The sequence below is a fragment of the Fulvia fulva genome, chromosome 11, assembly GCF_020509005.1.
Source record: "Fulvia fulva chromosome 11, complete sequence".
Classification (NCBI taxonomy): Eukaryota; Fungi; Ascomycota; class Dothideomycetes; order Mycosphaerellales; family Mycosphaerellaceae; genus Fulvia; species Fulvia fulva.
In genome coordinates this window covers 2,664,797-2,678,220 of record NC_063022.1, presented here as the reverse complement: position 1 = coordinate 2,678,220, position 13,424 = coordinate 2,664,797, and the positions used below count along the sequence as shown (strand labels likewise).

At 54.1% G+C, this 13,424-nt stretch overlaps 6 protein-coding genes across 6 annotated transcripts; 2 read left to right on the top strand and 4 right to left on the bottom strand.

Moving 5' to 3' along the window:
* Nucleotides 1-313: 313 nt before the first annotated feature.
* On the bottom strand, nt 314-1,611 carry CLAFUR5_13172 (uncharacterized protein; the record flags this gene model as incomplete). Its single annotated transcript, XM_047912320.1, has 2 exons — nt 314-874; nt 1,162-1,611. The coding sequence occupies 2 exons, from the start codon at nt 1,609-1,611 to the stop codon at nt 314-316; spliced, it is 1,011 nt and encodes a 336-aa protein (XP_047768471.1).
* A 1,185-nt stretch (nt 1,612-2,796) lies between these two features.
* Nucleotides 2,797-3,474, bottom strand: CLAFUR5_13171 (uncharacterized protein; the record flags this gene model as incomplete). The annotated part of the gene is made up of 1 exon (XM_047912319.1): nt 2,797-3,474. One exon carries the CDS (start codon nt 3,472-3,474, stop codon nt 2,797-2,799), a length of 678 nt encoding a protein of 225 aa, XP_047768473.1.
* Nucleotides 3,475-4,281: 807 nt separating this feature from the next.
* CLAFUR5_13170 (uncharacterized protein) lies at nt 4,282-6,529 on the bottom strand (the record flags this gene model as incomplete). Its single annotated transcript, XM_047912318.1, has 2 exons — nt 4,282-6,388; nt 6,456-6,529. The coding sequence occupies 2 exons, from the start codon at nt 6,527-6,529 to the stop codon at nt 4,282-4,284; spliced, it is 2,181 nt and encodes a 726-aa protein (XP_047768029.1).
* Nucleotides 6,530-7,688: 1,159 nt separating this feature from the next.
* On the top strand, nt 7,689-9,230 carry CLAFUR5_13169 (uncharacterized protein; the record flags this gene model as incomplete). Its single annotated transcript, XM_047912317.1, has 1 exon — nt 7,689-9,230. One exon carries the CDS (start codon nt 7,689-7,691, stop codon nt 9,228-9,230), a length of 1,542 nt encoding a protein of 513 aa, XP_047768135.1.
* A 300-nt stretch (nt 9,231-9,530) lies between these two features.
* Nucleotides 9,531-10,093, bottom strand: CLAFUR5_13168 (ATP synthase F(0) complex subunit C2, mitochondrial; the record flags this gene model as incomplete). Its single annotated transcript, XM_047912316.1, has 3 exons — nt 9,531-9,628; nt 9,685-9,960; nt 10,009-10,093. 3 exons carry the CDS (start codon nt 10,091-10,093, stop codon nt 9,531-9,533), a joined length of 459 nt encoding a protein of 152 aa, XP_047768136.1.
* A 715-nt stretch (nt 10,094-10,808) lies between these two features.
* CLAFUR5_13167 (Exosome complex exonuclease rrp6) lies at nt 10,809-13,412 on the top strand (the record flags this gene model as incomplete). Its single annotated transcript, XM_047912315.1, has 2 exons — nt 10,809-11,162; nt 11,214-13,412. 2 exons carry the CDS (start codon nt 10,809-10,811, stop codon nt 13,410-13,412), a joined length of 2,553 nt encoding a protein of 850 aa, XP_047768057.1.
* Between the last annotated feature and the right edge of the window lie 12 nt (nt 13,413-13,424).

The window sequence follows — 13,424 nt, the reverse complement described above, 5'->3', positions numbered from 1 at the left end:
ACACACTACCTAGTATTCTACATTCATTGACAGATGCCAGAGCCCACATTCGACTCCGCCACATGCTTGTCATTACGGCCAAGGGTTCCTGACCAAAGAGGTGGCTGCCGTACTAGACCTCAAGTGTCATTCAAACGCTACGATAGCTACAACACGGCATATCGACTACTTGCAAGGTAGAAGCGTTCGACCCCTAGCGCGAGTCGCATCGCTTCGACAAACTTCGCTTCGTCCAAAGCGCTCGAAGCACTCTCGGCATGTCATAGTCGGTGTTACTTCTCGAGTGAGGCGGCCATCTCTTCTGTACGTCGTACTACTTCAAAGTCGCCTCAATCAACTGCTTGAATCTCCTCTCATAAACTACACTCTTCCAAACAAGTGGGTGCCACTCCGCCCGATTGGTCTCATTCGCCCAGCAAAGCTGGGCCTGAATGACCAGAACATCCAGCATCTTCTTCATGTCATAGTCCATGATCTTTCCTCGAGCCTTATGCAGCGCTCTCATGAACGGCCCTGGTATTTCGGCCAGCTCCTCGGGCGTGAAGCGAAGGGTTTCCTGGTTCATGTCAGGAACCTCCAGCCTCTCAGCCCCTTTCAGCAGCGTGAGAAGCTTCTTGAAGTGGAGTTTTGTGCTGATATAATGGAGATCGACTCTGCGGATGTGCTGAAGCGATGTGCCAATCGTTTTGAGAGACGGTGGCAACTCACGCTCTTCGAATGCCATGATGGTGTTCTTACCGTAGAGGATAGAGGTTGCTTCGGAGTAGGTTTGATGCGAGGCGCCGAGGATGGCGGCCTGGAGTTGCGGCCTGTTTGGATGTGATTTCGCCCATGGGTCGATAGGGACTGGACGGTCTGCGACTAGGAGAAGGGACTAGATCCGGTTCTCAGAAGAATTGCGTGATGAAAGCAATCGGCCGCAAGCAAAAGACAACCACAATCGCACTTGCGATGGAGCAATGTGTGAAGTTTGAGAGAAGGGCGAAGGAGTTGATTGGGGTCACTTCTCCCACATGCCAACCACGATGAAGCAAGTTCCCACCCCTACATCATCTCCTCCCTAATCCGCTGCGCTCTAACCCACCTCCCATGCTCCTCTCTCAAATTCAACAACTTGATCCGCGGACAACTAATTTCCTCTCCAGGCGCGGTAATACTCACTCTCATCCCCCTCCTCATCATCTCAGCCTGCAAAACCATCACAATCTTCTCCCTCAAACGCACGACCTGCTCATCCGAAGCACAACTCAATTGACCAGGCCCCTGCTGACACTTCGACACCTCGACCACCACCTTCTTCAGTTTCTGCCACTGCAAGATACCCCTAAACTGCTCAGCCGCGAAGCATTCAACGTTCACGCGGTAGTCTATGTCAAGGTGGATTCTGAATTCGCTAATGTTCGGGCATGTGTGGTGTAGTCGGATGAGGAAGCGAGAGATGTGGTCGGTGTCGTCGTCGGTGTCGGTGACTCGACAGGCGATTGTGTTGGTGGAGCCAAGCAGGAGGAGTTTCTTGAGTAGATTGAAGTTTGAGGCTGGTGCACCTGCCATGATGCTGCCGATATCATCATCTCCGCGGCCGAGCTCTGGTAAGGCGATGCGGCTTGTCATTGTGATGTGAAAGAGGGGGCTTGTCCTGGGATATAGAGGAATCTGTTGATGGCGAGTGCGTCGCGATGCTCTTGGCTTGGTGATGCTTAATGAAAATGCGTCGCAATGATGCTCGATGATTGAGATGGTGAGGTCGGAGCAATTGGCGTAGATGTTGTGGTGAATACTTGTCCAGCAATGAGAACAGTTGCGGACCGGGTATGTTGTTCTGGACGTAGATGTGGCTAACTGAAGGAGTCGCAGGGCACCACGGTCATTCTTTCCCCGTCGTTACGCACGATCTGCAATTCGTCGCGGCTCTTGCAAAGTGATTGGCGGTAGTCGCTACCATCGACACAATGATATACGCCACTCTCCAGGTGGCTCCTGCGCCTGCTTGGACCGGAACTAGCACCCATGTTATCAAGGCAACCGTGTTGCACTGGCCTGCCTCTTCTGTTTACAGCCTTGTGCGGATGCTGATGCCGGTCTGTCATATGGCAATCGTCCTACTCGACTCACTCGAGCCTGCTTCTATCGGCGGAGAACATGACCGTCTGCTGTACGAGACAGGAAGTATTCTCCGCCCAAAGGCATATTCCCTGGTTTGGGCATACCTGGTACCTGACCAAGCAAGTGACTGAGGCCTGACAGTGCATCACGCCTCTATTAATGCCGCCTAGCACTGTCCGAATGGAGTCAGTTCAAGGCTGTGTCCTGTATACATCGCGGAGTCCGTGAGCTTGGCGTGCTTAATCCCAGTATCTCGAAGAGGCAGGATATCGAGAATCCGGAGTTTGCCGGGACTTCTTGTGAACATATGATATTTTTCCTGATGCCAGCTCCTTGACTGAGTGAGAGGTTGTCCAATATCGTTACCTGCTCGTACCACATTGAGGTCTCTTATTACCGGGCTAGCGGTGTCCTGACTCGATGTCATGGGCTTCCGATAAGGTTATCGGCATCAGGCAGTGGACTGTGCGCGTCTGCCAGCGTCGAAATGCCATGCTTCTCCCCGGTCATGGACTGCACACCAGGGCAAGGGCGAATTACTCCTGCTGTTCAAGTGGGAGCAAGCGAAGCGATAGCATTGTGATGCTTCAGATCGCTATAGCACCTCCTCGCGGCCTTCCAACTCTCTTGACACTCATCGTTTCCGAACCCCAGAACCGCGGATTGTCCGAGTGTACGCGGCGACGTGGTTTTTCAGCTCATCCTCACCCCATCATTCCCAAACCCCCAAACCTCCTCCACTCCCAACACATCTCTCTCCTCCACAACATCCCGATGTCCCCAGCACATCCCATCACACTCAGGTACCCCGTCACCTTCCCTTCCTCTTCTCTCATTAACCTCCTCAGAACTCAAATGCCTCACATACACCACATCACCCTCATCGTCATTATCATTACCATCCCTCCTCCTCCTCCTCCTCCTCCAATTCCTCTCCGTATTACTAACCCTCGCCCTCCACCTCACTCCATACCCCCTCTTACACTCCCCCTCCGTCCTAAACCTCAAGATATCATACTCACTCCCCCTTGTCATAGCCGCGTCTCTTCCTTGCGTCGTCGTTACATCCCCTCCCTCCTTCGTCTTGGCCACTACCACTCCCTCTTTCCCCAAATTCTCCCGTATCTCCTTCACGAAAGACGGGCGACTGGCGATCTCCCAGGACGCCATATAGATCTTTATTCGCCCAGTGGAGAGGTTATGGGAGAGGAGGTACTCAAGGGCGAGAGTATCGATGCCGGAGACGGGGCCTAGAACGAAGGAGTCGCCGCGTTCGATGGCGGAGGAGATGAGGGGGGTGTAGTGAGCGGTGAAGTAGGCGTGGGAGACGTCGAGGGGGCCGGATATGAAGGCTGTGCGAGGTGTGGGCATGATGATGGTAGAAGCGGGAGGGAGTCTTCTCTATAGCGGCGAGGAGCGTGCCGTTGTTTGAGGCTGCAGACAGTAGAATGCAATGTCAAGAGCTCAGGTAGGCAGCATGATGAGGGAGCTATAGGGCTGAGCGCCTGCTTGGCGACTGTCATACCTCGTTTTACATGGTTCTGAAGCGATCGTGTTCATACGCCTACCGGTCTCTAAAGTCTGTGAAGGTGACATCCTTCGAACGATAGTGGTGAGGCAGGATCAAATTTCTCGGCTGAATGCCTCAGCTGCATCGTTGTGCTTCCGCCAGCAGTAATGCCTGCGGCCAAGCATGGATCGTGTCTGCCGTATGCATGGACTTTGCCCTGCCTGGTAGCGCATGTTTATGCGAAAGGCATTGAAGCGTGAAGCATACTGTGCCCAAGTGATGAGGCTGAGACACATGCTCATGCCACGTGTGTTGCTGGGATGCACAGAAAGCACGTTCGGCAATGACATCATCCCAGTGTGCCGCTCCAAGGCTGCGCACACATGTATCTTGGTTTCATGGTTGAGATGACAAGTCTACATATCGTGATCACTGCTTCAGTTCAGCAATTACCAAATGCACCATAATATCCCCTGGTCCTGTCTACCACTTTCCCGAGTCGTCACTGCTGTCGAAATTTCATCTGCCTTTCTCCGGCCATATAACTTTAGCCACAGACACACTGGTCCATCGCTAACACGTATCAAGAGAACAAAAACTTCAAAAAGGACCGCCCAATCTTCGCTTTTAACAGTTAGACCGTCCAAAAATCGACTCTCTCCCCGGCCTCAGCTTCTCGAGCTGATAACGGATTGTCTGGTCCGCTTCCGAGGAGGGCTGCCGTGATCGCTCTCTTCTTCTCCTTCCAAGGTGATATCTCCCTTCGCGCGGGCTGACCTTGTGCGCTTAGCAACAGGGCTGGGAGACCTTTCTCCATTGACACCCTCTGGCTCCGCTGAGCCCATTTCGGATTCTGGCCGTGGTCCAGCGAAAAGTCGTCCGATGGCTTGCACCGCTCCCCACGTACGATTCTTAATGGTACTGTAGTAGCTTATGTCGGTCTGGTCCTTCATGCGCTCTGCCTGCGTGCCCTGTCGATGTACGATCCCTGAGTCAGGCATTGCTTCTTCATTTTGATCAGCAGCTCCAGGTGCAGCGTCTAGCTCCTCGTCGTCACCATTCTCCATCGTTTCGGCTTCGTCCACATCCGCCGTCTCCTCATCGGTCCCCTTAATAGCGCTGAAGAGTGCCAGATAAGGATCCGCATCGTCGGCGCTTTCCTTCTGAGCTTTGGATCCGGCTTCGAGTCTTGTATCTGCGGGCTTTGCTTGCGCTGCGACTTGCACTTCCGGCCTCACTCCATTCGTGTGAGGCGGATCGATCCTTGTCTGCACAGCTACTCCTGTCATAGCTTCCACGCCTACCCCACTCCGACTGCGCTCGTGCCTGACAGCATCATGGACTGGATCGAAGCGTCTCTTCGGCGAAGAAGCCCTACCGTAGACGTCCGTGGAGATGACCTTATCAGACACCACGTGGCCATTCGTTTCAGGCGGCTTCACCAACGGCGGCAAAGGCTTCGGCGCAGTAGTGATGATTGGTCGCACGATTGGCTTGATTATTGAGCCTTGGTCATCCAACACGAAAGTCTGACCATGGGGGAAGATGATGCGCTCCTTCAACATCCACTGATTGACAGCATCATCCGGTGCCCATTCCTGCGGATCTGGTGGTAGTTGTCCTTCTCGCCGCGTGAGCTCCAGATGCCGCCCGACGTGCTCCATGCGGTCATCCCACGAGCCGTTGCCAGTGAATTGCTGATCGCAGAACAAGCAGCAACTCTGCTGGGGAGGATGTCGCAGGGCTTTGTAACATCGATTCGCAGCATCCTGCAGCGCTTGCATGCTTTCGTTATCCTTGCCCGCTTTCGGGGGAGTGGAAGTCGCTTCAGTACGACTAGCAGCAGCGGGATGCATGCGCCTTACATGCTGGATGAAGAGATCCTTCCTGTTGAAGTCATTGGGTTTGCGATCGCCATTCGGACACAGATCGCATCTCCAGAAACCGAGACGCATGTGCTGAGTATTGACATGTCGCTTCCACTCGTTCTTCGACCCAAATGTGGATGTGCAGCCGTAGATTGTCAAGGGACATGGAAAAGATCGATTGCTCGACGTTGAAGGGAGCGGTCCGCCGCCGTCTTTGGACAAGCTGAGGGAAGAGCGCTTGGCCGGGTTGTGGCGTTTAGGCACCGGTCCGGGTGAAATGGGAGTGCTTGGCGAGTCGATTGAGCTTCGCGATGACTGTGCTCTTCGTCGGCGGATGATGGGCGCTTCAGCGGTTTGTGACTGTTGAGGCGGCATCCCGGGGGGCATCGGCTGACGATACGGGTTCCAGGCGGGGAGGTGATGGCCGTTCTCTACTGGGGTGGGAAGCTGTCCGTTCGGCGCATAGTGGATAGGGCTCTGAACAGGATATTCTTCTTTTCGCTGCGGCGGCGGCGGTTGCTGCGGTTGATGTTGCGGATGCTGTTGCTGCTGCGGTTCGTGTCGATCAGCAATTCGAGTAATGGTCAGCCTGTCGCCAGCTCCGGGTGCAAAAGGCGGCTTTTCCCCGCCACCGTAGGAGCGGTACGCGCCCCAGTGCACAGGATTATGGTTGAAGACGCTCGAGTCGGGCGATGCAGGAGTGTGTGCAGAGAGCGACGGTAAGTGCAGTGGTTTGCTGTTTGCAGGCCTTGCTGGCGATACCGGTGCGACGTGAGGGTGAGGGTGAGGGTGAGGGTGAGGGTGAGGGTGAGGGTGAGGGTGAGGGTGAGGGTGAGGGTGAGGGTGAGGGTGAGGGTGAGGGTGAGGGTGAGCGTGAGGGTGAGGGTGAGCGTGGGTGACATGGTTGCTGCGAAGGGTGTGTGTTAGTTCTAGCGGAGGGCTGCAGTGTGCCGAAGAAGATCCCAGAAACTCACGATGCTCGATGCGACGGCGACGACGGAGCCTCGCGTCTGCCGTTGGCCTCTTGCAACCCCATCGCCAGCACCATGCAGCAAGCAATATCTCTAACGAGGGTGTTGCCGGTAAGTGCCCAGAGGGCAAATCGTGGTCACCACCGCGTTCGGCCGCAGAAAATGGGTGTCAGCCGACGGAGAATTCGGCCGTCGTTGAAGGTGTCGGTGGTGTCGACGTCGAGCTGCTCGCCTCTAGAAGATGCGGGGGCTTTTTGCCACGGAAGGCACGTCCGCTTCGGCTGCGCGAAAGCACGAATGCCGCACCCGCGCTCACACTTCACACTTCTTCAGCCTTGCGCCCTTTCGCCTGCACCCCGGCCATTCCACAGAGTCGAATGCTCTCTCCCACACCGTCACATATCCTTGTGTTCTTGCTGACTTATTTGCATGTATTTCTTGTCGACGACAGCACTGTTTCATGCTATACGCTTATGCACGCGACATCTTCCGGAAGGTCTCGATTAGGAGCTATTCTTCGCTTACACAAATCACGAAGGCTGGCTCGGCTGAGAAGCTTTGCTGCATGACCCCCGAAAAAGGCCACGACACCATCATACCACGCTACTGCGGAAATAGACCGAGGCTGAAGCCTTCTTATTCGGCCTTCCACCGGCGCCCATCACTTTATCGAGGACCGAGAGAATAATCTACACAGGTCACAGGCACTTCATCAGCACATTGTCGACACCGTCATCTTATAGGGATTCAAGGATGCAGCCGGTTACGCAGCATACCTTGCAAGCTGCGTTCGACTGCCAAGTACGCGCTCTATTGCGTCGACGAGTCTGTTTGAGTCGAGCATGCTATCGTTAGGCTGGACAGCAGCAGAAGCGTCGAGCGAAGGTAATCGGTAGCCCGTCACTTTGCACTACATTCACCTCTCACGTCCCCACTATGCGAGACGCCGACACACAGGATGGCTTTGTCAAGCTATATCGGGACCTTTCGACATTTCCTGAGCTCAATCTCGTTCATCAATGGAGCGCTTTGTTCATGTCGATCCTTTGTGCAGCACCTTGGACTTGACAACATCCCATTAATCAGTACTGCTGAAGGCTGGCAACACCTCACACATCTCCATTTGTACCATTTCTCGCTTTTCCTTGCATTCATACAGCTGGACTGTCATCTCTCGTTTCAAGTATTCGTTGCATTCTTTCATCAATTGAACATCCAATACCTCACAAAGTCATCATGGACTCTGCGTTAACATTCGGCGTCGAACTCGAGTTTGTCGCCGTATATGCACAGAATACCTTCACTAACACGCCGTGGAAAGACCTAATCTGGAAGAAGGACGTCGACCTTTGCGATAGTGACTTTGGCAACGGTCAGTATGTCGAGATTCACCACGCTCTTCATTACTTCCTTCGCAAGCATGGCCTGGGGCCTTCTTTCAACAGCAAGAACACGGAGCCTTATACCACCTGGTCCATCAAGGAAGAGCTCACCGAGCTCACCGCCACCGAGCGTGCTCTCCTACCGGACACTCATGTGCAGCGATCCGTGGAGATCTCATCTCCTATTCTTCGACTTGATGACCCAAGCTGCTCTGGTCGAATCCAGCAAGTCCTGACCGTCCTGCGCTGGATAGAACAGAACTTTGACTGCCGCTTCATCACCAACGAAACCTGTGGCCACCACGTCCATTTCGCACATGGTAAGAAGGGCTTCTCCATCGACATCGCCAAACGAATCTACCAGATCTTCCTAGCCCACGAGCGAGCGATCGATTCCATTCATGCAGCAAGTCGAGTGACCGCGCACACTTGGAGACGTGATGTGTCCGAGGAGGAGTTAAAGCGGCCGGATTACGCCTCTCTGACCTCTCTACACGTCAATGGCCACTTATACCATTGTGCTGATGACGCCACGCGGAATGTGCCTCATGACAGGAATCTCATCACCTGGCTCCAGAACATCGAAGAGTGCCAGAGCTATCGCGCCTTGTGCAGAATGTTCGAACTCCAATTCCTGAGCATCAACGAGCTCTACGGTCACGCCACCACGGTCAACTTCGATAACATGTTCCTCAGCAACACCGACATTCCAAAATCCAAACCCTCGGAGACAATCGAGTTCCGCCAACATCTCGGTACGCTGGACTTCACCAAGATCTACAGATACGTCCACTTCCTCGGCTACATTATCACCTACTGCATGCACGCCCCGGACACCGCGTTTCTGCAAACCCTCCTCGCCGCCACACAGCCCGACTACACCTTTGAAGATCTGTGCAAGGAGATCAACATGCCAGCAGACATCACAGCTCTCTTCCACTACATCCCCAACCCAGAAATGGACACAGCATCCGCCGTGCCAGAACTCCCCAAGTCTATCCCCAACCTCCTAGCCCAAAACGCCCACGAAAACACCACAAACTACCTCCCCACCACCATCACCCCCCTCCTGACCCAAAAATTCCAATCCCTCTACTACGGCATCAACCCCTCCACCCCTCCCATCACTCTCTCCCAAGAAGCCATATACGACCGTCTATTCTCCATCTGCACAAACGTCGGTCATCAGCCTCCCACGGATATCAAGATTCATTACTCCCCCCATGAAGCTTGGAGCATCTTTCTCAAGGACCTTGCAAGTGCGTATGGTCCCACTACAAATACGCTTACCACTGATCGCGCGGCGTATGCGCTCGTACTGGAGGAGCATGAGAGGCGGAGGGCTGAGCAGGGGCCGGCGGTGGGTTCGATTTTCGGTGTGGGTTTTCGACACTAGCGCTACCACGAGCGCGCGGTATGATATGAGGTGCGTCTATCCTAATCAATCTCTTGCCGTCAAAGGGGGTGCGTAGATTTTCCATGCGAAGCAGTTCGAAGCAGACTGGCCGTGTATTTCCTTCACGTCTTGCCTTCCTCCTGGACTCCACCAGAATTGACGCCCCAAGATGTTGGAACAACAGCAAGAATGGCGCGAAATGGGGGAGATGCATAGCAGTACTATTCCAAGTAATCTACCACAATCTCTTGTCAAGTCCCTTGAGACTTCCCGAACGGTCACGAGTAGAGTATCTCCCCATCAATATGCATACAACATCAAAAACGTAATCATCATAGCAAACAGCCCCTGAGCCTCAGCAAACGCGAACCCCATAATGGCGTACTGGAACAGCTGTCCTAAAAGTCGCACAGTATCAGTCCCGGCATTACCATGCTTCCATGTATGTACTAACCTCTCATCGACGGATTCCTGCTCACACCTATAATCAACGCGGCGAACACAGCTCCAATGCCCACGCCCGCACCAGCTAGGCCTACTGTAGCCAGACCCGCGCCTTGCAGTTTTGCTGCCATTACAATGGCACCTGTAGTCGTCTCGGCGGTGATGCCGCGGGACTGGGCGGTGTTGCGGAGCGAGTGGGTGACGAAGGCATTGTGGCCGTTCGACTGGATCAGACCATTGCGAGCGATGGGCTGGCGGGCGATGGAGCTTCGAAGAGGGGCCGCTCCTTGAAGTAGTGAGTGCGTGCTGAGGAATCGCGGTCTTGCTTACTCACCTCGCGGCGTGGACAACATGCGTCGGGATTGCTGCGTGACGCTGACGCGCAGGGCTGAAGAGGCGAGTTTGGTAGAGGCGAACATGCTGGGTAATGTATCTATGGTGTGTCTGAGGGATAGATGGCAGTGGTTGGAGAGATGGAGGAACAAAGAGTAAGAGCAACTCCTACCTGTAAGCCACGGCTGACTCCTCCCCTGAGAGCGCGTGCAATCCTACGCCCGCATTCTGTGTGACATGAAGCTTCATGCTCCGAGATGTTCCTGAAGCGAGGTCACGACGCATTCGCACTCGCGTCTACGCAGCGTGATCTTCCGCGATGTTGTACCACGATCATCATTTTGCATCGACCTTGCTCTTATGTGTTCCGAAGACTGTGCGACTCATACTCCGGAGGCATGTTGAGTGCAGTGATGCTGGTCAATGACCAGACATCGAGAGGAATTGTCAGATCGCATCATATGCATCCGACTCCATGCAGAAGTAAGAGCACGATCCTGGACCGGATCACTCAGCTCAGTGGTATGTATTTCTCGACAAAGCGTTGGCTACAGAGGAATAGTCAGCTTGGTACAGCAACATGTCGCGTGCATGGACCTGATGTGAATGAATGAAACTTGGTGCGGGAAGGTTCGGAAGGTCGTCTCTCCCAAAATAAGGTTACGCTAGCGGCATGATCCCTGCCGCGCATCACCTCGAACTCGAAGCTTTGCAAAAGTGCACGACAACGATGAGGCCTACATTACATACTCATCCGCACCTCCCACCAATGCGCAACTAACACTCCGACAATCGCGCAATATGGAGGACTTCAACAGCCTCGAAGCGAACATCAAATCGTCCCTCCTCGCGACCATCCGCAGCGCCAACTCACTCGGCAACGAAGACCTCGCCTTCCACCGATCGCTCGACTCGTCTGTCGGCACCACCCTCGACCAGCAGAATGCGCGTCTTCTGGGTCTTGCGGAACGTCTTCTGGGCGTTTCGACAGCGAACACGGAGCTTGTACGTCCTCCGCGACTGAAAGATATCGACTCGGTCGAAGGCAACTGGAAGGCCGTCGTTGATGTCGTCGACAGCCTGCTCGAGCGCGCCGATACTGCCTTGGATGAGTTTACTGGCGCTGTGAAGAGATTGAGTCCGGGAATTGAGCAGGTAAAATGGTATAATACTGGCAAGAGATGACACCGCTAAGTACAATCCCAGGCGGCTCCTTCCAAACCGCCCAAGGTCTCTCGAATCGCTGCCGCGCTCAAGACACAGGAGCTTGAGAAGCCACAGCTGCACTTCGACCACGTGCCCAAGAACGATGAGGTGCTTCCCTTCAAGCCGCTCCTGCAGAGCAAACCGCATGCTGCAGTGCCGCTGGAGACTTCGCCCATCGCTTCTGACGAGGACACGCAAGAATCGTACGCCTACCATCTCATTTCTCACTCTCGACTTGGTGTGCTGGACCATGAAGATGGTCTGAAGCATCTTTTCTCTTTCAGTAACAAAGCTTCACGCTTCGAGTTCTTCTTTCCTACATCCAAGTCTTTGAAACTCCGCTGTTGGAACATTGATCCTAACGTACCAAACAGATACCCACACCCCTACCAGCTTGAAATCGAGCAGTACCGATACCCGTCGTCCGTCTATACCATCAGCGAACCGATCATGTACCAGCCCTTCGAATCCACGACCGCCACATTCGTCGATACCGAGGAAGCACTATACGAAATGCTTGAAGAGTTGAAGCAGGCGAAAGAGATTGCAATCGATCTGGAACATCACGACAGCAGGACATACATAGGTATAGTATCACTCATGCAGATCAGCACGCGCGACAAGGACTGGGTTGTGGATACGCTTCAGCCGTGGAGGAGAAAGATGCAATGCTTGAATGAGGTGTTTGCCGATCCTGGCATCCTCAAGATCTTGCACGGCGCATACATGGACATTGTGTGGCTGCAACGAGACCTTGGACTGTACATTGTCGCGCTCTTCGACACGCATTATGCCTCACGAGCATTGGGCTACACTGGTGGAAGTCTGGCTTTCCTTCTGAAGAAGTTCATCAACTTTGACGCGCAAAAGCAGTATCAGATGGCAGACTGGCGGATACGGCCACTTCCGCAAGAATTGTTCGACTACGCCAGAAGCGACACCCACTTCCTGCTTTACATCTTCGACAATATGCGGAATGAGCTAGTGCAGAGGTCGGACTTCTCAAAGCCAGATCACGAGGGTGACAAGCTGTGGGATGTGCTACAGAAGAGTACCGAGGTCGCATTACAGAGATACGAGCACCCGATCTACGACGCAGAATTGGGACAAGGTGCTGGAGGATGGTATAAGATGCTGTCGCGAACCCCAGCACTCTTCTCGAAAGAGCAGTTCTCCGTCTTCCGCGCAGTGCACAAGTGGCGAGACGAAGTGGCAAGAGAGCAAGACGACAGCACGCACTATGTCATGCCGAACCATCAAGTGCTGAGCATTGCCAAGGCCATGCCACCGAACCGACTGGCATTGCTTGGTGTAGCGCAGCCGACAACACAGACCGTCAAGCTGAGGGCGGATGAGCTGGTCAGTGTGATTGCGAAGGCGAAGGAGGCAGGAAAGGAGGGACCAGCAATGATGGACATTCTCAACAAAATCGAGCCGCAAGCACCGCGGAAATCAGCGCCTGTACAAGCAGCCCCAGCAGAAGCAACGCCAGAAAAGACGGGACCCACTGCAAGTGCTTCTGGCACAGCTTCTATGGCCGACTACAAACCTTCGACATCACTCCCGCTGCGAAGTTCAACTTCAACCTTCTGGGGTTCAGCTTTCGACAACAGCGCGCATCAAAAGCGGGAGATGTCATCGACTAGCAACGTTTCCCTGGCTGTACCCCTACCACCACTAACAGCAGAGATCTTCGCCAATCCGAACGAGGTGGAAGCGGAGCCGCCGACACCAGAACCTATTCCTGCTCCAGCTGTGGAAGTGCCGGCTGACGATGACACTTTTATCCTCAAAGAGCGCAACGGGAAGCGAAAGCGCACGATAGACAAGTTCGCAAATGTGGAGGACGACGGCATGGCAGCAAACACGGACGAAGTGTCATTGACTCCAGTCAGTGGTCGCGACCAAGAACAGCGTGAGAAGGCAGAGCGAAAAGCAGCGAGGAAGGCGGCGAAGAAAGCCGAAAAAGAGGCGAAGCGGAACGGGGAGGAAGATAGCGAGATCGAGGACGACACACCGTTCGACTATGCTGCAGCGCCGAGCATACTCAACCCACCGCGGGAGCCTCGAAAGAGTGCGAAGGAGCGCAAGAAGGAGGAGAAGCAAAAGAATCCGTATGCTACGTCGCTAGATGCGCCAAAGGGTATGCCGAGGAATCAGAAGGAGGGCCCGGGACGGAGTATGACTTTTAGGAATTGAGTGTGAGCGTAT